This window comes from Tauraco erythrolophus, chromosome 14 (assembly GCF_009769465.1).
Source record: "Tauraco erythrolophus isolate bTauEry1 chromosome 14, bTauEry1.pri, whole genome shotgun sequence".
NCBI lineage: Eukaryota > Metazoa > Chordata > Aves > Musophagiformes > Musophagidae > Tauraco > Tauraco erythrolophus.
This window is the reverse complement of record NC_141478.1, coordinates 2,005,064-2,026,735: the sequence shown is the minus strand read 5'-3', so window position 1 is coordinate 2,026,735 and position 21,672 is coordinate 2,005,064. Positions and strand designations below refer to the sequence as shown.

General features: G+C 41.9%; 1 protein-coding gene across 1 annotated transcript in view; it reads left to right on the top strand.

Annotated features, from left to right (window-relative positions):
* Positions 1–21,672, top strand: part of IQCH (IQ motif containing H) — a 69,514-nt gene that overhangs the window by 34,384 nt on the left and 13,458 nt on the right. The window contains exons 14-17 of the mRNA XM_086620555.1: positions 1,853–2,048; positions 3,567–3,604; positions 13,014–13,134; positions 14,994–15,280. Of these exons, the coding sequence (XP_086476681.1) occupies positions 1,853–2,048; positions 3,567–3,604; positions 13,014–13,134; positions 14,994–15,280 (642 nt within the window). The remainder of the gene's footprint in view (positions 1–1,852; positions 2,049–3,566; positions 3,605–13,013; positions 13,135–14,993; positions 15,281–21,672) is intronic.

The window sequence follows — 21,672 nt, the reverse complement described above, 5'->3', positions numbered from 1 at the left end:
TCAAACAGTTTGTGTTGCTGCTCCGTGGATGAAGTCATGGCCTCAATGAGATTAAGAGGAGTTTTGCCAGTGACTGAAAATAGAACAGGGATTCCTGGGAAACTAAGTCTTTGAGGAAGGGGAAATTTCTTCCGCTCAGGAAGTCAGCCTGTTCAAACTGAGGTTCGCTGAGCATATCTGCAACTGGAGTTTTACCTTGTACCTGGCTTATCATTGCTAAACCCACCTATCTTGTTAGCATGACCAGTAGGAAAAGAACAAAACGTTACTAAACTAAAATTGCAAGGCACAAGAGTTTTCTGTACTCTCTTCAGTTTACAGATGTTTATTTTGCATTCAGTGCCTCGGTATTCCATTCTATAAGCTCATTTTGCAATTTGCAATTATATTTCTAAGTATGATCCATACTGATTTTTTTAAAAAAAATACTTTTATGGTAGTACTACATTTCTTACAGGAAAATAACCAGTGTCACGGTTTATCACTATTCCTAGTTCTTAGAGAGGATTTCCACATTGCTTTGCTTTTTATTAATCACCTTTAACACTGAAAACCATCTAAGCTACACAAACACCTTGCGACTTCTATAGCAGATAAAATAAATATATGATCCATGATCTGAAAAACAACTCATTTATTGTTAAATAATTTATGTGGATCTAATACTTTTGATTCATACTACAGTGTTATGGAAGTTCTACTTCTGCTGTTTGCTTGTATGAAATATTGACATTTTAGGTTAAACAATCAAAGCAAGGTGATGCTCTGTTAAAGCACAATTCAATTTTCACTTAAAGATAGCACATAATTCTTTATGATTGGTACAGTCCTTACAATGTTATTGATCCTTTTCATTACTGTAGGGGAGTCATCAAGAAAAACACATTTATACGATTCTCGAAAGCCACAAATAATAGCATCTGGAACATACACGTGATTGTATTTTAGGTCAACATTTAAAAACATAAACAAAAGTTCCAAAGCTTACTATGTGAAAATGTAGAAGGCTGTAACAATGCAACAAATCTGATAATACTTTTTACCAGGTTCAAAGGCGTTTGCAGTTTCCAAGAAGCTAATTGCATCCTACACCAGCTGGGCAAAAGGCATTTTAAAGCCATTTAAATCTGTGTACATACACAAATAAACAATTAGCATTTTTATAAAGCCTGCCTGGTAACTCCTTCATACATTTATAACCATATAATGTACTCTCCAGTAGGAAAATTTCACAGATGTTTGGCTGGTGTTAGGATCTGGCACGTTTATTTCTTTGATTTTGCAAAGAGCGTAGCCCATCCCATGTTATTCCCTTTCACAAACGTTTATTGAGCAGTACTGATTATCCAAAACCTAAGATCCTGATCAGACAAAAAAGACTTGGACAGGCACGTTCCTCTCTGCAGAATACAGCTCCGTTGACCACCAAAGGCGCTCTGTTGCTGTTCAGTAGCCTACTCAAGTAGAGGATGAAGGCCGTAGACTCTTCATCAAAAAAATGTTCAGGGTTGCTTCTGCGAAGCATCTGAGATAAGGTCAGGTTGTTCAAGGCCAGATAAGGCCTTGTGTTCAAGGCCAGGTTGGATGAGGCTTTGGGCAACCTGGTGTAGTGGAGGGTTTCCCTGCCCATGGCATGGAGGTTGGAATTAGATGGTCTTTGAGGTCCCTTCCAACCCAAACCATTCTGTGATTCTGTGGTTCTATAACTGTAACAACACAAGCATCTCTAAGAAACAGAAACCACGTTTAACAACTAAAGTTCCAGTCCAAATATTTGAGAACTGGAAGTCTAAATCAAGGAACAATTCGATATTGTCGTAGTGCAAAATGCCGTTGTGTGGTTGCTCCACAGATGATTAATGTTCTCAGCCAGCTGATCGTTGACAACATGGAAGTGCGGCGCTGGGTGTTTAAAGCGAACGAGGGATCCGGAGGAAATGGCACTGCTTATTGTGATGTGACTTCACATTTGAAATGCTACCACTGGGTTCAAACGGAGCGTCAGAGATACAGCCCTGAGATTTGGAGTAAGAAGCCGGCCCACGTAAGTGGAGAGGGGTGTCTTGTTTGTCGTGGCTTCTCAAGAGTCTACTGGGGTTCTTCCCCACAGTAAATCTTTTCTCTGAGCTTTAATTTGAAGACATTGGTAAGAGTTTATGTTACAGACTCCAGACCAGCTTGTACACAGTAACAGTAATTCAAATAAAGCAGTTATATATTTCAAAATATAAAAGGATGCCTGGCATCCAACTGTGGAGTAAGCTGGGTGTCATAACATGTCCTTCTTATGCAATAATGTGCAAATTTTACATAGTTCTCTTTATGCAAAGCGAGGACATGTATAAATGAAAGTATATAGGCAGCAGAGCCTTATATTTACACAAAACTTGGAATTATTGAAATGGAAGTGTTGGACTAAGACAGTTGAACAATATTAATCAATTTGAAACTGATTGCTTTTTAATCTGGCTTTCTAAGGGTCGTTTTTTCTGTACGTTTTTCCTCACTAAGAACTTTTAAACCTGTTAGCTGTTTTCAGCTGTGTAAGACAGAGCACTTGAGCTCTCAGAGATCGTTAGACTCCTGCATGTTTCATTCCAGCGGCTGTTTGGGTAAGGAGAGAGATCCTATGAATACTTAACTGAGGGAAACTGTGTAGCATGAACTCCTGCACTGGTAGATCCCTAAGAATCCATGTGATTGAGAGAGACTGCAAGGTGATACGTTTCAACCACAGAAAAATCCATATGAAATGAGACTTCATTAGTTGGGGCATTCAGAAAACTATTTGTAGTTTAAATATTCATTGGTATTTAAATGTGTTAATTTCAATAAGCATTTGATATTTCTGTACATTGTGCCAAATTCATTCCTAATGTAATGGTTTTAAAGCCAGAAGGAATGTATCCAGAAAGAATTGTTTAATTTACATAAACTACTCATTATAGCTCTTTTGATTCTTTTTAATTCAATCAAAACTGTTTTGAAATTTTAGTTTGATTGAATTATATCGTATATTAAAATTTCAAATGGTGACGATTACAGTTCTGTTGCATTTGACAACTACAAAACAATTCCGTGTTATAAAATAAATCGAATCATACAAAGCTGAAAGGCTGATTTTCTCTGATCTGCTAAAGATCCCTCACTCTGCTCAAGTCAAGCAGTACAAAGTAGACCACAGGAGAACCAGCCCAGTGGAAGCATCATCTGGGCCATACAGGCAACAGAATGCACCCAGATCCCCCTCCCACCACCTGAGTCAGCGGAGCAGAACGCACGATGCACCGAGTCAAGTTCTTTGCTGCTATAAATTCCCTATATAAATGGTATTACCTAGTCTTAGCGTTCCTATTTCTGTGCCTTTTTGATTCTTTCGTGGCTGAGGGGCTCGGCATAAAGGACGTGGTGATAACTGGGCTGCTTTGGTTTCCCTTTTATACTGCGTTTATGTTGAGCTTTGATGCAACCAGGAATCAACCCGGTAGAAGCCCTTAAACATCTGTTGGAAGTTGGAAAATACATCCAGAATAACGTTATTTGACCTCATTTCTTAAAGTCAGCAGGAATCATAGAATGGTTTGGGTTGGAAGGGACCTTAAAGATCATCTAGTTCCAACCCCCCTGCCATGGGCAGAGAAATCCTCCACTACACCAGGAAAGCTTCCATAAACCCGGATCAACATTGAAGTGGGCTTTGGCAAAGTGGGAAACTTGCTGCTGTTTGGAACGTCTTGTTTGGATACGTACGTTCAGATTTTTCTGCCTTCTGAGTTCAGCCCTCTTTTGTAGGACGGGAGACCTTTTTTATACGTAATGAATTGCAGTCTCCACTGAGTATTACCATTGAGAGCAGAGGATTAAAATCATCCTTTGTTAAGGAATACCATTGTAATGATGCACATTTAAACATCAAAGCATTAGTTTATGAGCACAGGCATGCTTTAATGTCCTATTACAGTGTGTAGACCTGTTTCTTTTGATAATGAAGACATTGTGTCATCGGCGTAGGCTGCCACATACACAACGTGTGCTGGCAGGTTATTAAAAAATTCAGCTTCTTGATGAAAGACTATCCTGCAGGCTAAGAGTACAGCGAAAAGACTCTCCATTCTGGTAGAATTATTAGAAATGAGAATATGACTGTAAGCACTAAATTATGTTAATACTTACAAATAGCATCATTTGCATAGCAGTTTAAGACACGATACCCAGATTTTCCTCATTGGTATGTAGTAGGCAACAGATTAAAAATAATGTAGTTTGTGAGTTTGAACTGGGTGAAAATCCATTCCATCTAAAAATGAGACTGGTTTTAGATTCCTTGTTTCACACATAACATTGGGCAAGCAAAAGTACAGGACAGGATTAGCAATGATTTTCCAAGCAATTTATCCGTACCAGTTCAAGCTTCAGTTAGTCCGTGCGTAGCAAAAACGTGGTTCTGCTACTACTAGAGTGAGTGAAAAAACAATAGGACGATTGCATGAGGGCCTACTTGGAATACCTGGAGAAAGATATCCATAGTATTAATTAGTATATGGTATTCCAAATTATGTGAAGAAGCTGGATATCTCACTCCTGTTGAAAGTCAACAGTTCAATTGATGGAAAATCTCACCTATGCTTACATGGACCCTCGCTGGGAGACTGTAGAAATTCATGGAAGAGAAAATTACTAACTATTATTGCTGATGCAGTTTTCTGGGTTAGAGAAATTCTAAGCTGCAGATTGTTGGAGGCTGGGAGAGTATCTGGGGAATGGAGGTGCTTGCTCTGTTTTCCTACTTTCCTGGGCATCCGAGACAGGATTCGGGGCTAAGCATGCCTCACACAGCCACACATCCATGACCTTGAAGAAAGATGCTCGGATGCCCACTCAGAGCTCAAGCTGAAGATTGGTGGAAAAGTGGTCTACCAAGTATTTTCAGTGCCTTTTGTTGGTTTTTGAACAGACACCAGGCTGTCAAAGTCTGCGGTGCCTCCTGGTCTCTAACTCGGGATCTTGGGACTCAAACTGCCATCTCAAACTCTCAGAACGCTTGCAGTCCTCTTCCCTTTTAGAGGAAAGATAACATCACCTTCCTGTTAGTGGTGCCTTTTTTCTTCTTTTAACAATTCTCCTTTTACATAAAATAACAGAGGACTATGCAGAGATCCCATCTTCTTGTATAGCTATAGAACTCTAAATAATATCTAAATCATTAGATTAAATTACTAGTCAAATTAATTTCAGAATTATCGTTTGTTACACTGTGACTCTTAATTAACAACCAGGACCCGCAGCATGATGTGAGTTTACCTAGCAGCAATCCTAAAGATGAGACTGAAGACAGAAAAGGGGATAAACGTGGGGATAAAGAAGAAAAGAGCTGAAAATACAAGAGTAGAGCAAGACACAGAAAAACAAGCAACAAATATTCTCTCAATAAGCTGTTAGAACTGGCCATAGCTACAGAACCATTTCAAAACTCCCCATCAGATATGTGGTGTAAAAGAAAAAGCTATTTAATGGGCTTGGGCAGCCTACTGGTTTAAGTGCTCGAGTGTTTGAGTCTTACTGCCTCCAGTCGTGTCACCGGGTTTTGTCACGGTTTCTTTCCCTTATAGACTGTGTCTCGGTTAATTCACTAAAACGTGTAAGAGAAAATCAAAGTCTTTTCAAAAGGTGACAAATCCGGAAAAATCCAACTTTTGGATTGAGCTGCACGAAGCAATATTCAGCCACTGGTTGCAGGATTTCACATTGATTGCTGTCGGAAAATTACTGCAGTTTCAAAGGCCAAGATAAAATGCTGCAAAACGCTGGCTGTTCCTTCAAATTTAATTTTTTTGGGGGTCAGCTTTCAAAAGTCCTGTAAAAGGTCATGAGATAAACTTTGTGATTATCTGAAAATCAGGAGCAGTGGTGAGCAGGTTGGTTACTGGTTGAATGAGCTGCCTTCACAACAAGAAACCTGAAGCTTACATGCCGCATCTTGTTTCTTTACTGGAGTAAGGAGTTCAGGGTGTGTCTATAAACAGGGCGAAATAAAACCACCCGTAATACCATCAAAGACATAATGTTACAAATATTAGGGAAACTGGAAAAAACTGCAAGTCGAACTGGTTTTAGTCGCACCCCGGAAGCCTGCGGAGGGGGTTCGTGCGGAAGCAGCGGTTATCGCACACGAGCAATTGCAGGTGGGGTGATTTTTTTTCAGCCTGAAGAGGGCCTGGAACTCTGACAGATACACAGAAGATGCATTTTACAGCGTTTTGGCAGGCTTTTAAAATTTCTTCTAGCCGATGTGACTATTTCTTTTTAATAAAAAAAAAAGAAAGAAGCCAAAAAAATAAGAAGGAAATTGATTACCTATAAAGCAATAGGCTGCGGGTTGTTCCCTCGGATGGGCAGTGCTCCATCAGCAATACAGCCTGAAGAGTTGGAATATTCCCTGTACCTGTGAAGGGTCTGCAGTGCTCTCAGTTTATTTATTTTTTTATATATACATATCTGCTGCGTATCTGCCACGGTGATGTTCCAGGTGATCCTCGAATCCGAAGTAAAAATAAAGCCCGATAATTGTATCCCTGGGTTAAATTGAAGCCATGATATCCGTTGCGAAGACTTGCAGTCATCGGCTCTGCAAGCTGTTGGTTCGTGTGTCCTATTGATTTAATATGCTTCTAATCAGTACATAAAGCTATAGGCCTGCAGTGTTAATTTTTCATATGCTTACAAAGTACCCTTTGATTTTCTGTCACGCGTTAATTACAGCGTTTTGCCATTAAATAGGAAGCTTTGTGTAAACTAATTACTAGGTAATCATTGTCTACCGCAAGCGTGCTGTTTGTACCTTTTATTTTATTCTAAAAACGCACAGATCTCGCAGTCTGGAACCACTATACCTTCCAGCCATTAGCTCTCACTAATTCATAGCATTATTGTGTTAAGATTGTAGGAGTTGTAATTGTTGTGGTATCAGTGCTGTTAATTACCGGAGTAAACAGTTGAAATGGTGCCAAGGTCTATTGTACAAGGCAGAGGAAAGGAGGTTTAAATGTTACTTCCACCATCTGGGGACTGGAGTAGAGGCAAATGCTAGAAAACAGCAGTGAGGCAATATCAGAACTTCAGCTCCAGGGTTTTAGGCCATATGGATCCAGAATATTTTGAATCAATTGAATTTAAGTGCCAGTTTGTAGCAATAACAGTGTGGAAGGAGAGGATAAAGCAGGAGCACTAAAGAAATCTGAAATCCGTTAATGTTATCCCAGCCAATAAAATGCCTGCTTGGATTATTTTAAAAACGTTTATTTTGCTAAAATCCAAAAAGTAACACACAGGCAACTCCAAGAATAAAAGAAGTTTTAACTGTGTGTTGTTTGCGAAACGCAATGCAGGTTTTGCCTGACAATTCCTTTAGCGTTACGGCTCAGCAATTGAGATAAAATTCTTGGGAAGTGACTGTGGATTATCTATGATATCTATTTTGCTTTTTGAAATCACGGGGGTTTTTTTTGGAATTCATTAGAATCCTTTGTTTAGAGATACAAGCCAGAAAGTAGGGGTGTGAGCGAACAAAAGTGAACAAAATTTTTAGAGATGAAAATGGAGAAAAATAAATTAAATAGGAAAATATTCTTAATCTGAGAGTATCTGGAATTGTTTGTGCATTTGCAGAGCTCTAATTAAAATACAGAAAGATGCATTCAAACATTACTTACCTAATTTCGTAATGAGGATAAACATCTCGATGTCTTGAACTTAAAAATGCTACATTTGAAATAAACATGATTTAAAAAAAAAAAAAAACAACAAAAAAACCCCAGATTTTTTTGAAGATTATGACAATTACACTACCTTTTTTTTCTCTGAAGGTAGATGTGGGGAGCCTTGAAAAAACCAAGGCTGCAGCCTCACAAAAGACGTGCTTTTGTACATAAAATAGCAGTGCACACAGAGTATTTTTTTGGAGGAAGAAAGCAAAGTATTTAATAAAATCATCCTGATCTCAAATTAACACGCTGTGCATAAACATGCAGAATTATTCGAGAAGCTCACAGAGCTTTTAGGATCCTCTTTCTGTCTGATTTTTGGTAGCTCGGGCTGCAGTGGTTTTATATCCGATTTCCCGGCGTATTTTGTTTTCCGAGATGCCATCTCCGAGAAGGGATCTCGCAGCAAATTGCCGTTGCCAGTTTAGGAGCGTTCAGAGGAAACAGAAAGGATCCCTTTTTCTAAACAATCCTGGTTTATTTATTTTTTTATTGGTCTGTTAGCAGATGTTGAAGTAGTTCAGGGCACAATGCAAACATGTGCTTTTCAAAGGAGGTACAGTAAATAGCAAAGTACACAATGCAAATTGGGAGGGATGGTTTGGACTAAGCCAGTGGGTTGTGGTTTTTTTTACTTTTTTTTTTTTGTGTGTGTGTGTAGTTGAATTTAGAATTAAAAGAAGCGCTTGATCTTTATATATTGAAATCCTCAGCGTGCAGAGTGACAGCGTGAGCCAGAAGAGAAACCCGTGGCCCCATGTGGCGTGAAAAAAGGAACAGCAGTTTAAGTGCTGGAAAGTTGAAAGAGAACTAACCTCCTTGTTCTTGTAGTCAAGGAAAGTGGCTGTTTTGTGCTTTTGTACCGAAGCGTAGCATATGTGCCTCAGTTGGACAAAAAGCCTCTCGAGCCAACGCAACGCGAGTCCCGCGTGCCGATCCGAAGCGCCGGCCGTGGTAATGAGGGCCGGGCTCTCCGGAAGCAGTGAGTAGATAATACTCCATAAGTGGAGAATTCTGTGCACTGTTTTCACCACCCTACTTAATGCAAGTGGCAGCCCCGGCGAATCGTTTGCCATCCAGCCGAAATGGGCCATTAGCTATCAGGGAAAATTGTCTCTGCTACTTTCAGCAGATGGAGCAAATATTTTACAAAGCAATTTTACATACGAAAAACATTTGTGTGACTTGGTAATGGTGGCTGTTTTACATGATGTTACCTTCTATGGGAACATACTTTTCCAGCTCGTGGAAGGCAAAATCGGCACTTTTTAATTTTAAAATTTGCAGTTAACAAAGAAATGCCTGGGCGTTAAATCAGGCTCCAAACTTTAGGCAGATAGGGTATTCAGTGTATCGCTTCCAAAAACATTGCCATTTTTAGAAACCTCTCCAATTTTTTTGTTCAGGGCAGTAGATTGTGGTTCTGGCCAGTGTGTACCTGTCTGAATTAGAAAAAAAAAAAAAGTCAAAGCAGTTTAATTTGCAAAATAGAAAATAATGAAAGTTATTTGGACGGTCAGACAGCAGTCAGTGGACTCTCCCACTATTGCCAAGTTTGCTGGTGTCAACGAGAAGGAAAGAATGAGCTAGGCTGGACCAATCCACGTGGAGGCAGCTGGAATATATTATCATAGCTCCACTGATCGGAATATAAAGGATACACCGTATAACTGGTACGAATCGTCGTAGTGCCAGTGAAGTGGCATAAATTGCCACAGCTTCATTGACTTCAGCAGAGACGTGGCAGTTCGTATTGCTGAGGATCTGTCTGCTGGTTTGATTCTTCTCTGGCCCAGTCAGCTTTACTTATTTGGAGTTACTTTCTTCACTCTATTTGCTTGCCAAGGTCTAAATAATTTCCTTTCAGTCTGATTTTTTTCGCTAAAAAGCCTGAGGTCTTTCTCATGCATTCTGCTCTGCATCCCCGTTCTGTCCCCAGGTCTTTCTTCCTATTTCCAAGTCTATTTCTTCTTTCTCGTTATTTACTTATCTTCTCAACAGGCTTTTCTTTGCTGACTGATCTGTCTCAAGTAGGTTTCCTACCAGTGCCTTCAACATATGCCACATTTATTCCTGTTTTTTTGTTGCAACTGCCATTCTAAGAAAGCCTTTCAAAATTCAGCTTGCAGAAGGGTGGGAAATTATTTATATTTTGGAGGGGGAAAGGCATAATTTTTTTTCATGCTTATTCATTGCTATAAAAAGGTGCAAAACAGATTTGGATAGATTTAAAGATTTCTACATGACATAAACCAGACTTGACCCGCTCCTTTTTTACTGGTACTAACAAACATCAGCTGAAAGATTCGAACAAATGCTGCCTGTTTCCACTGAGCCTATGATTCTGAATTGTTTGGGGCCACATCAAGAGATAAACATTGGTAAGCTCTGCTGGAGGTACCGTCCAATTTAAATGAAATTAGCCTACCGAGCACTGATCCTTTTAGAAGGTTTGACTTCATGAGTGAATGTTGGATCCAGGCTTGAATTCGCCTAGTAAAACTCCCTATAATCAGGATTATTGCCTTTTTAGAGCTTACAGTTGCAAAAAAAAACTTCAACTAGAATTCCAGGTGCTGATCCTTAAAAAGCGGTTGCCCAACCACCTTCTGTGAACTCCTCGTCCTTGATTATCTAGGCATTACATGTTGAAAGCTCTGGGTTGATCTCAAGAACACGTTGGGTTTGATCTCAAGAACATTTTTCAGATTTTCTTGATTCAGTTGCTCCTTTAAAAGCCCTGTCTTCTTTCTGTAAGGCAGTAGGTTTTGATGAACGCATCCTTCACGGCCAGCGAGTACTGAGGGTGCTTTGAGCTGCAGGATGCTCCTGAGCCTGGGCACTGTGCATCCACGTTGCCCTGACAGATGTTCTTGAGTTCATCCCGTGTTCAGGTCCCCTTCAAATGCTGTTTAACCCCATTTAAGCCAGCAACGCTGGGTCTGTTGAGGAAGTACACCAGTCTTGCCAGTGTCACGTCCATCATACGGTCAGACAGTAGTGGTGTACGATGTAACTCGATGTATAGACGAGATGAATGGACTCTGTGTCTTACCAGCAGCTGTTTGTGCACCAGGCGAGTGTGCCCTTCGGTACGCTTCAAAGTTTGGAAGTTCTGCTTGATTTTGTACCCGGTTTAGGGAGCTTTCTTTCACAGCTGTGTGTGATCCTCTGTCTAAAAGGAGATACTAGCGTCCCCAGCGCGCTTCCGTGGAGCTGCCCTCGTGTCCCTTGGAATCGTTGCAACAGAAAATTGCATCCCAGTTCGCATGCCCATAGTTTAATTTTTGCTTATACAAGCTTGGCCACAGTGCTCTCAAATGCTCCTACACATCCATCAGGGATTTTATTGTTTCGTTCTCCAGTAATTTATCAAAAGCTTTCAGGCAGCCGTTGCATACCTCTTCTTTTGTCTGTCTGTTCTTATATTTCTGTTTAAGTTGCACCATACCCAAAGTCATCTTTAGATCTCAGGGATGAGACTCAGTGTGACAGAGGTATCACCGAACGCACTGACAGCTGCAGACTGATTTTTGTAGGTCAGCAACTCCATGACGTCCATCATGGCTCAGATCCTCTCTCCACAGCCGTTACTTTTCGCTGTGCAACGAAACCACCTCATCTTGTGACTTCTTGGCTTAGCAATATTTCAACACAAATACAAATCAAGACAAGGCCAGCTGACGTTTCCTCACTGCTCTGTTGTTTCAGTCAGCTGAGCCATCAAAAACCTCAATTCCTCCTTACAGATTTTAAGGAAGCGAGCAGTGTAAGACCGGAATCTGGGTAAATTCTGAACTTGGATCTCACATTTTATGTACTCCTTTGTTTTTTGCCATAAGATTAAGGTTGTGCTGCTTAGAATATTGATATACTAACTAAAACAACTTTTTTTTTAGCATTTTTTCTGAGACATTTAAATTCAACAACATACTTTTCTCCTTAGTATACGATAGGAGCCCGCATAGCCCAGACCAGCATCATTCTGTAAGCATCTCAATATTTTTAAGGCATATTTCTCTCAATTTCATGTGAGGTAGGGACAGCAATTGTCCCCCTTGCGTGGCTGGACAGCTGAGGCACAGAGAGTGGCTTTGCCAAAGTCTCCCAGGCAGATTGCATTCAGGAGCAGGATATGCAAAGTTGATACCCCGATCATTGGCTCATGTTCCTTCTCATTCTGGTAGAGAAATCACAGTAAGCTGATTCTGAATTTGTAGGTTTGGTTACATCACATCAAGCACTCCATGACAAAGCCCATCTCTTCAAACTCGCTGGTCTGGAAAAATAGATTTTTTTTTTTTTTTTTCCTATTCTTAGATGTTAGCCATAAGGTTTTATCATGTTCCTCCAGAGCTCAAGATAATATGGTTGTGGCTTAGGACATTGCCAAGATCAGAGGATGGTTGGTCATCTTCTGAAGCCCAGGATGCTGAAGAGAGAGGATGTAAAACAGAAGCAAAGAGACCCAGGGGAAGGCGGCGGATGCTTATGAAGCAGCAAGAAAAGGAGCCTGAAGCAATAGAGTCAGGGTCCTTGCACTTTATATGCTTGTGTACTTCTGGGACGTTTTGGAACAGTAAAAGCAAGGCAGTTAGTTTCTGTATTTAATGGGGTTGGTTTGCGTGTGCGATAATACAGCAAAGAATTTGAAACTGGGAAAAAGCTGATTTGTCTCCTATAGTGTGACTCATCAAATTCTACCAAAGATAGAGGCACAAATCCACTTGTGAATTTATGTTACAGACTGGAGGGTGTAAAAGGATACCTCCTGCTTTAGAAATGCTTTTGGTTGATTATTCCTCGCTTGTCTGTCTTTTTTTTTCTCATAACTAAAGAGTGTTTGGTTTAATATTACAGCTTAAACATAGGGTCAGTAAAACTATTTCTGGCATATGTGACTATTTCAATATGCTCAGTTTCAAAATACAAACAATGTAGAAGTTATTGACTGCTGGTATTGATCCCTGAGCAGTTACCAAGTGCTTAGCATTTTCAGTTGCCAGATCAAATTATTGATATAAATTATAATGAAAGAGATGCTGTACTGTCTTTCAGAGAAGAACAGTTTTCAATAGGAGGGAAGACTAGTAAGTAGAAAAATTAAAAAAGGCTTCCTGACTGTGGGTAAACAGTAACCACATTTTTTTTTTTTTTTTTTGCCTGTTGGAGGCCTGGTTTTTAATCACCCCACAAGCAGTTTTCATTTCTGTAGTAAAATTGCTTGTGGTTCTATTTAATTTGTTTCTGCAGGAGCCAGCTTTGGTGAAGATCTCCCAGGAGCTGCCGGGCCTTTTAGCACAGCACGTACAGCCAGTCAATGAGAAACGATTCCCTACATGGGAAAAATTCCTCCAAACATTTCTTAGTCAAGGTAAATAAGACTGCAAAGTCGCTGTTAAGTGTTATAAGGAGTAATTATACCATATTGTACGCCATATTCTTGTTAATCTTGGGCCCATTTAAAAATTTATCTCCTTTATGCTTCAAATGTTCATTTACGAATGAATTATAGGCACCTATTCTATCATTCATATGTCATATCCAAGCATTTAACCTATATTAATTCTGGGTTGCCTTTCTCAACATTATTCTGAATCAGTAGGCACCAACTCCTTAATCCTGGGTTATTATGGAGACCACCCCACATTGCGAAGGGCTTTAGGGAGCGCTAGCACACGAGTTTGCACATAGGTAAACGTGAGAATTTTTCACCTTTGTTAGGTGTTGGTGAGCAAACATCTGCGAGGCGCCCTTTTCCCTCCCACAGGACTAGGAAGGGAGCTCTAGGTAAACTCTAGATGCTACATATGTACATTGCATGAGTTCAGATGTCCTCAGGTTGATGAGGCTTTGGGCAACCTGGTGTAGTGGTGGAGGGTGTCCCTGCCTATGGCAGGGAGGTTGGAACTCGATGATCTTTGAGGTCCCTTCCAACCCAAACCATTCTATGATTCTCTAACCTTTAACAGCCTGGAGAAGAGCTGAGCTTTCTCCCCAGTTTTTGCCTTCCAGGCAGGTGGTGTTGCCCCTGAGGATCACTAATGCAATGCTGTATTGACCCATACAATACGTTGGCACAGCCTCCTCGTTAGTCCACTGCCATACTCCTTCTGGCCCTCCAACCAAAGGAATATGAACAAGTTCCAACCCGATAGCTGGATAGTTTTGTTCGCGTGGTTGCCGAGTCCTCAGCAGGGCTTCCTGTGTTAAACCCACTCATGGCACCTTTGGATCAAAGCTGGCCGGTAGCCAACTGGCCCAGAAGCGAGCCCGTGCTTGTCCATAAGAGGCAGCACAGATAAAACCCTTGCCTGATCTCTGCAAGTCAGTATATCTGCGAGTGGGCTTTGCACAGACGTGTTAACACGCTGTATTTGTGTGCCAAATTTTGGATGGAAAAGACGTGGTGGTTGTGGTCGGGTAGTAAATTTCTGTGTGATTCTGCCCTGCCATCATTTTGTATTATGTAGAATGGGTACATACATTTCTTTATCTGTGGAAGAGACAAGGATAAGTCAAAGCTTTGGAAGTATTTTTTTAAAAAATAATGCCAGTTAACATATATAAAACCAATTTTTATGACATATTAATTTATCCTAACTAAATGAGCTGTGGCATCATATGCGGTAAAAAGGCAAATCCCGAATGCCAAGCAGTTTTTTTTGTGATTTTCTTACGGACAACCATCCTAGAAGTTGTCATCTACAAGCTTTCCCATTTACACCCCAAGTTCCCCATGTGGATGAATACCAAAGGGCAGACTACTTATCTGAGACCATCATATGGATGGAAATCTCCAAGGTAAGTTCACAGCGGGAGATACCACTCCCCCGAGGTCCCAACCTTGCATTTCACTGCTATTCTGGTCCTGGCATTCAGCTGGGCTGTAGGAAAGCCCAGGATTCATTCATACTACCCAAGAGCACATCTCTCCTGTCAGGTACAAAATATATCCAGTTTGGAACTGCTTGCAAAGCATCTGCAGCTCAAAAGCCACTGGTTGAACTGTACAGTGCTATAGTAGACGAGATATCTTCTTTCTCTTCGCAGAGATTCATGGGTTCTAGCTCTGCTGCTCACGTTACATTTATTTACTCACTGTATTTCCATAGCAGTCCTCCCTGCAACGTCTGAGCACAACAGGAGCCGGGTGGTTTCATTCTGTGCACTCTGAAGAGCATCACATGTGAATTTGATTACTAGCTTAACAGCTAATTCATTTCTTACTAGGTGGTGTGATAGAAGCCTTCCCGCTCTCAGAAAACGTCACAAACCTTACGGTGGATATGCTGATAGAGCCAACAGGCAAGATAAAAATAGTGTCATCTGGAGACCAGCTCCATGCCGACGGTCCTTTGCGATCATCTGGCACTACCATTCCACAATGTTCTGTTGATCCAGCAGTTCTCGATTCGCTCTGCTTGAAAATTGGAGAAGCCTGTAGATCTAAAGGAGTGCTTGGTTACTTCTCCGTTGATTTTGTGACTTTCATCCACCCGCAAACGATGGAGCAGCAGGTGAGTGGGGCAGATACGTCACTTCACACTGTCCTCCTGAGATCAAGAAATGTCTGCTTCCCTACTTGATTCCAACAGGCATCAGGAGAAAGCTTTGCCCTTTTAAACAAACTGTATTTCTAAGCCCTGGGGCACGTGGAGGGAGGTAAAGCAGGTGGTTATTTGAACAATAGCATAAAATGTAGACCTCATCTGCCAGGAGAACCTGAGGAACCTTCTTCATCAGCCTGACGAGTAAGAAACCAACAAAGCCTGTAGGGCTGCTTTCAAAGCTGGGGGGTAGGAAAATAGTCTTTTAATTTTTTTCTGATGACTACTCCCCCCCGCCAAAAAAAAATAAGTGCCTTCTGCATTAGATGATTTTAGTTTCAAATTTTTCTGAATCTTTTGTATTTTGCTCTGTAAAAATAATTACAGGGATTATTGTACTCTTTTGAGTAAACCATTGTTTATAAGAATGTGGATCTGAGGTATGAGGAAGAGGGGATATTGACGATTTCTTACAGCAAATAGGATGGTAGTGATAAATTGTTTGGTTTACATCATAATGGCTAGTTTAAGTAGAGAGAGGTAATGGAAAGCAGTCCAGTTATCGTGTCTCAAGAAGTTACAGCCCTGGGTCAGGAGTTACTGTGTCTTAGCTGGTACAAAACAGCTGGCTGTGGGATATCAGGTCATTGTGAATGAAAAGGAAAACATGCTCATGCAAACCACTTTTTCTCTCCATTTGGCTTTTCGAATGTCTGAGACAAGAATTTACTGCAAGAAAGATAGATGCGATCTCACACCGGATACAAAATTATCCCCCCACTATCAAAATGCAGATCGGGGTCGATGTGTGGCCCATGACGGCGCCTGTGATTAAAGATATCATTGCAGGGTTTGAAATGAACCTGCCCTTCTTCCCAGCTGTAGGGGCCTGTGAGCAGTGAATGCAGCTCATCTGCAGTAACTTCTTAAAATGTGCTTACGTGGTACCTTAAGCTGTTTAATATAAATGTTCCTGTGGAACTCCCTCTGCAGATCCTTGTCCTAACAAATCTTCCACATGGGCTGCAAGGCTCCTGAGTGTTTTTGTCAGAGCCCTGGTGGTCTGTCGAAGCTCTGAAGCTTCCTGGGTGGCCGGTATGGAGAGCAGTGCCTGAGCTCCAGCTCCCGTCCTGCAGCCACACACCACCTTCTGCTGCAGCACAGTTCGGGGTTTGTTTACTTTAGAGTATTCCAGAATGCTTTAGCAGAAGGTCAGTGGGTCCGGGTACTGCCTGACACGTTATAAAATTCAGTTTTACAATAGTGTCTGACAGTAGATCATACTTCCTCCAGTCCTGAAAACATCGTACAGTGGGCACGTTAACTGCAGGCACAGGTTGCACTGGTGGAGGAAGAGATGGGTGGCCTTTTGGGGAGTCTAGACTGAAGAATACAGCATTTTAAACCGTGATATTCCACGGCTAACACCTTGAGTTACCCAGAAAGGAAAATGCTGCTAGGAAGCCAGTGCAGTTTTGGAGTGCTGGAGCGCTGTGTGACTGACATCAGGCATAACTGAGCAGAACGGAAGGGACTAGAGTGAGCTTTCAGTGTTCTGGCAGTGGCCTCGTGTTTGAAGACTAAAGAAAATGAGATCATTTTTAAGAACAGAAATGTTCTTTAAAACATAGAATCATAGAACATAAAACAGTAAGAAAATCCTTAGTGATGAATAATGTTGAGTTTACTGGGTACAACTATACAAATTCAAAATTAGCATATGGATACAGATGCTAATTCAAGATCTCAGCACCAAGTCTCAATTATTTCTTATATTTCCAATGCATCTCCTTGGTTTTTTGCTCTTTTGACATTGTTTCCTTCTACAATCTCCAGTTAGGACCCTCACCGTTTAAAAAGTGTTTAACTGGAAAAGGGAACGTTTTATGGGCTGGGCTGTGTGGTTTAGGAGGATGCTGAGAAGGTGGTGAGGCTGTGTGTGCTCGCAGCCATGTGGGTGCCTGTTTCTCCCGGGCATCTGAAAATCACAGCTCGGATGGTGTGAGAAAAGGCTTTGAACACAGGGCTCGCGTTTAAAACCAAAGAGGCAGCATATGGAATCTCTTGGCAAAAGCCGGCTCTTTGGCAGTGCTATGATAATTATATTCCATTTTAAGCTGAGAGAAGGCTTAAAATCAGGCTTTTGGTAACTGATAGCACTGCAGGGTGACTGTGGCAGACCAGGGAGTCGCAATAACGTTAGCTTTGAAATACAGATCACGGTTACGTTTGATTCCCAAAATGTATTTACTCAGGCATCGTGATTAGAACTGCGATAAGCCATACTGGACTACTTCCACGGAAAGTTGCTTTAAAAAGATTAAGGGATGACATTCTCACCCACTGAAGCCCATGGGAGTTTTGCCAGTCGCTGCACTTAAGCCTGGAGTTCACGGAAATGCCGAAATGCTCCGATAGATTATTAAGGTTGTGACATCTCCTGGCATGAACCAAGGACGTGGTAAATCAGTGTTTCTTCTGGTCTCTTCCTACTCCTGTCTGTTCTGTCTTGGTTTTCTTCCCTTGTTTCCAACTGATCTACCTTAATATTTCCTACGTTTGTCAGCATGCCCCACAACTTTAACATTATTTAAGCACAGGTTTTTAAATTTAACTAGACATAGAGGCAATTAATGATGCCATCTGTCTTGTGAGAGCGAGATTACACAAAAGATTGTGCTCCTGAAAGCGCTGGTTTTTTGGCAAACAAGAAATCCGATTAGACTCTCAGAACATTTGCTGCCTGACTTCAGAAGTGCCCACTTTAATGCAGTAGCTGAAAGGCTCAGATACATTTCCTGGAAGTACAGAATAGTTAGGCATTCTTTCAAAGTTATATTTTACAGAAAATATCAACCGATACATGATATTTTAAGTAAAACTGAAAAAAATTGTATCATTGAACATCTGTTACCAATACAGCCTGAGTATTTAAATACTTAAAAATCCCTGAAACCTTCATAAAGTTACATGCTACATAAATACAACTCTTTAAGAAATGTGAAGGGCCAGATAAGTGAAACCATATTTCTGCCTGTGCGGACCGAGCAGCTGTGTGCTGCAATCCGTGTCCTCGCAGGTACTTCCCCAGCACACTCGTGCAAAGGGGACTCTGGAGCAGAAGAAAGCATTGTACGTACGTGGAGTTCCAGGCTCTTCATCTGAAAACCTGTAAGAATCTATCTGTCATAAGGTTAATATTAATTTTTGTACAAACAATGGGGTATTGCGGATATTTTTTAAGATTGCTACTGTTAGGGAGTGTTTTCCTTCAACGTGCTGTTGTCATGTTGTGTGTTGCTCTGGAGCACTAGTGGCAAAGAGGCTCTGTGTGATGGACAGGGAACAACGCACGTCCGTCGGGCAATTTGACAGGAAAGTCAGAGTGAGTGTAGGAACGGGGATGTAGTCTCTGGGTCCCTGTAGAGCTTTGTGCCCGTCACAAACACAGCTTTACTCTCTTGCAGTTCTGGCAGTCTGCACTGACCAAAAGGTGATAAGAGGGATGCTGTCATAGAATCATAGAATGGTTTGGGTGGGAAGGGACCTCAAAGACCATCCAGTTCCAACCCCCCTGCCATGGGCAGGGACACCTTCCACTACACCAGGTTGCTCAAAGCCCCATCCAACCCGGCCTCAGGCCCAGAGAAGCTGGGTGATGCTGGAACCTTTCAGATACAAGATACACTGCCTGATGTTTCCACTGGGTTTTCCATTTGCTTCTACTTGGTACCCAAGTGTCTCCCAGTTCCCTTTCCCTCATCCTCACAGAGGAGCTTTTCAGTCTGTCACTGAGTGTGTGGTCCCAGCTGGCCTGTTTGCCACTGCTGCTACGTACAGCAGGTAATTCAGAGACATCTACAGATCGTATCATCCTCCATCTACATATGGCTCTTCCTTAAATTATGATAGAACTGGAGGAGGCTGTGGTTTGCAACCAACAGCATTGAGGGCAGTGCCTGTAGGAGGGTCTAACTCCTGTCTGATTGTCTTCCCATCCATCCGTCCCGCGGCCGACTGCACGTCGCGCTTCATTTCTTGCGTTTTGTTGTTTGTCTCGTGTCTAACTCGGCAGCTAAGATCGGAGTGGCACAGTTGGGTGAGCTGAGGAAGGTGCCAAGGCAGAGCCCACCACCGCCTGCATCGCTCTCCGCAGTGCCCACCCCGGAGCGGGGTCGAGCACGGCGAACGTACCGCGGGATTCTGCATCGGCTGCCACAAGCTGCCTGGCTGTGAGCACCTGGCAGGGACCCGAGGGGCAGAGAAAGCTGGAGACTTGACACAATTCAGGAATCTATTTCTAGTTCAGTTATGAGCATCTGTGATTTGCTCCCGAGGGAAAGGGAGATGGAGACACGCTGTTTCCAATGTCTCGGGGCAGGGGGGAAAGCGGAGGAGAAACATTAGGTGCATAACTTGGGTTGAATCACTTCTGATTGCCACTCTATTTGCCAAGACTGATCTTTAAGAGCAAGGCCTTGACCCTTCCAAGTGAAGTCTTGCACAGTATTGACTGAATGCTGCTCACATCCCAACTTGTCGAGGAGCTGCACCGAAATAAGTCCATTTAATTGACTGGGACTGCTTGAATGCATAAACTTACTTACATCCGTAGATCTGTGGACAGATAATTTGGAGAAGCAGGGTCATAAGTCACCTTTTTCATCGCTCTGACAGCTCACACAGCCTCGTACCTCTTGCAGCAATAGTGAGACCACGCTGGATGAAGTTCAGTTTGGGCACAGAGGAAAAGATGAGGGAGAACATACCAAAAGGAGAATTGTAGAGCTGGGAATGTTTAGGTGGTTATTCCCTCTCCGTTCCAGTCCAGTGGCTTAAAAAGACCCTGAGGAGGATGGCGTGAGGGCTGCCAGGCAGCCTCGACCACGCCGGCAGGTCTGGGGAGGAAGAGCCCAGTACAGATGTCTCTGAAGGCCATCGTTTAGCTCGGGTGTTGGTTCAGGTGACGCTCTGAGGGATGGGATGTCTTCGGTGGGATGTGTTCTCCTGCATTCACACATGCCTCTGAAGGTTTCTCCAGACAGAATGTAGCATTTTCTACGTGGTATTTTCCAACAAGAGCCCCAGTGTTTTCATTAACCATCTTCCAATCTTACATTCGGCAGGACAGAGGTGAGGGCCAGTTCTAGGGCCCTAAAATTTCTGGTTTTGGGGCAGCACCAGACCATGCCAGCAGCTGCCACGAGGTGGCAGCCGGGCAAGATCCTGTCTGCGACCGCTGCTGAAATAATCAATGCTATTGGGAATTTTAAAAGTCATTAAAGCAGCTCTCTTTCCAATGCCCAAGTTGCATTAATATTTTACTAATTGACATTTTTACAGTGTCGTTCAACCACTTCTTTAAAAATAGCAGGTGCTACAGTAACGCCGACCTCAATACTAGATGCAGATAAAGCAGTTAAACGAGAGAAAGAAAAACTGTAATTTAGTAACTCTGTAAGAATTTGTTTCCTCCCCTTCTCAATTTTTACATTTTAAAGCTGACGTGTTTCCATGGCAGTTGTAAAGAATTACACTATATTTGTGACTTTATTCACTTGAGATGACTCTACCATGAAGCACAGGCTCTTAAGCTGTGTATGCCGAAGGAGAGCAGCTCCTGGCTGTGTAAAAGGGAGCCATTCCAGACTTCATCCCATTTCCTTGGACAAACAGCCAGTAAATCTTGCAGGATGTATTTCTAACTATTTTTTTTCCAGTGGTGGGATTCTAGAAAGTCCTAATCTGTGCTTTGCTTAGTTTAATCTAAAACCACTCTTAATCATAGCATCATAGAACGGTTTGGCTTGGAAGGGACCTCAAAGACCATCCAGTTCCAACCCCCCTGCCATGGGCAGGGAAACCCTCCAGTACACCAGGCTTCCAGATAAGACTATCTACTTTTTTTTTTTTTAAATCATAAGTCATAATAAAAACCCAGATCTGATTATCTTCGAACATTCATTTGTTGTTTGAAAATCCAATGTCATTTCTAGACTTCACAAGTGAGCTCTGCTCCAGTTCAATTTCTGAACACATAAGTATCCTGAAAGTCCCAAAATCTCAGGTGAAAGCTCCTTCTGTTATGCCATTTTGCCATGCAGTCCTGTCAGGATGTGATACCTGTGACTGTAGATACCTACAATTCCATACATGCCCTTATAATATGGAAAATGAGAAGATAAGGATAGACTCAAGTAGTAGATATTTGTTAATCTGTATGATTGTATCATTCTTTATCTTTACTCAAACTTGACCTTTGCACAGGCCACCTTCTAATGGCCTCTGATTTGCTGGGGGAGATGATAATTCACCTGGTTATTAACTGCCTGACCTCCAAAGACATGGCTTTATAGACTAGG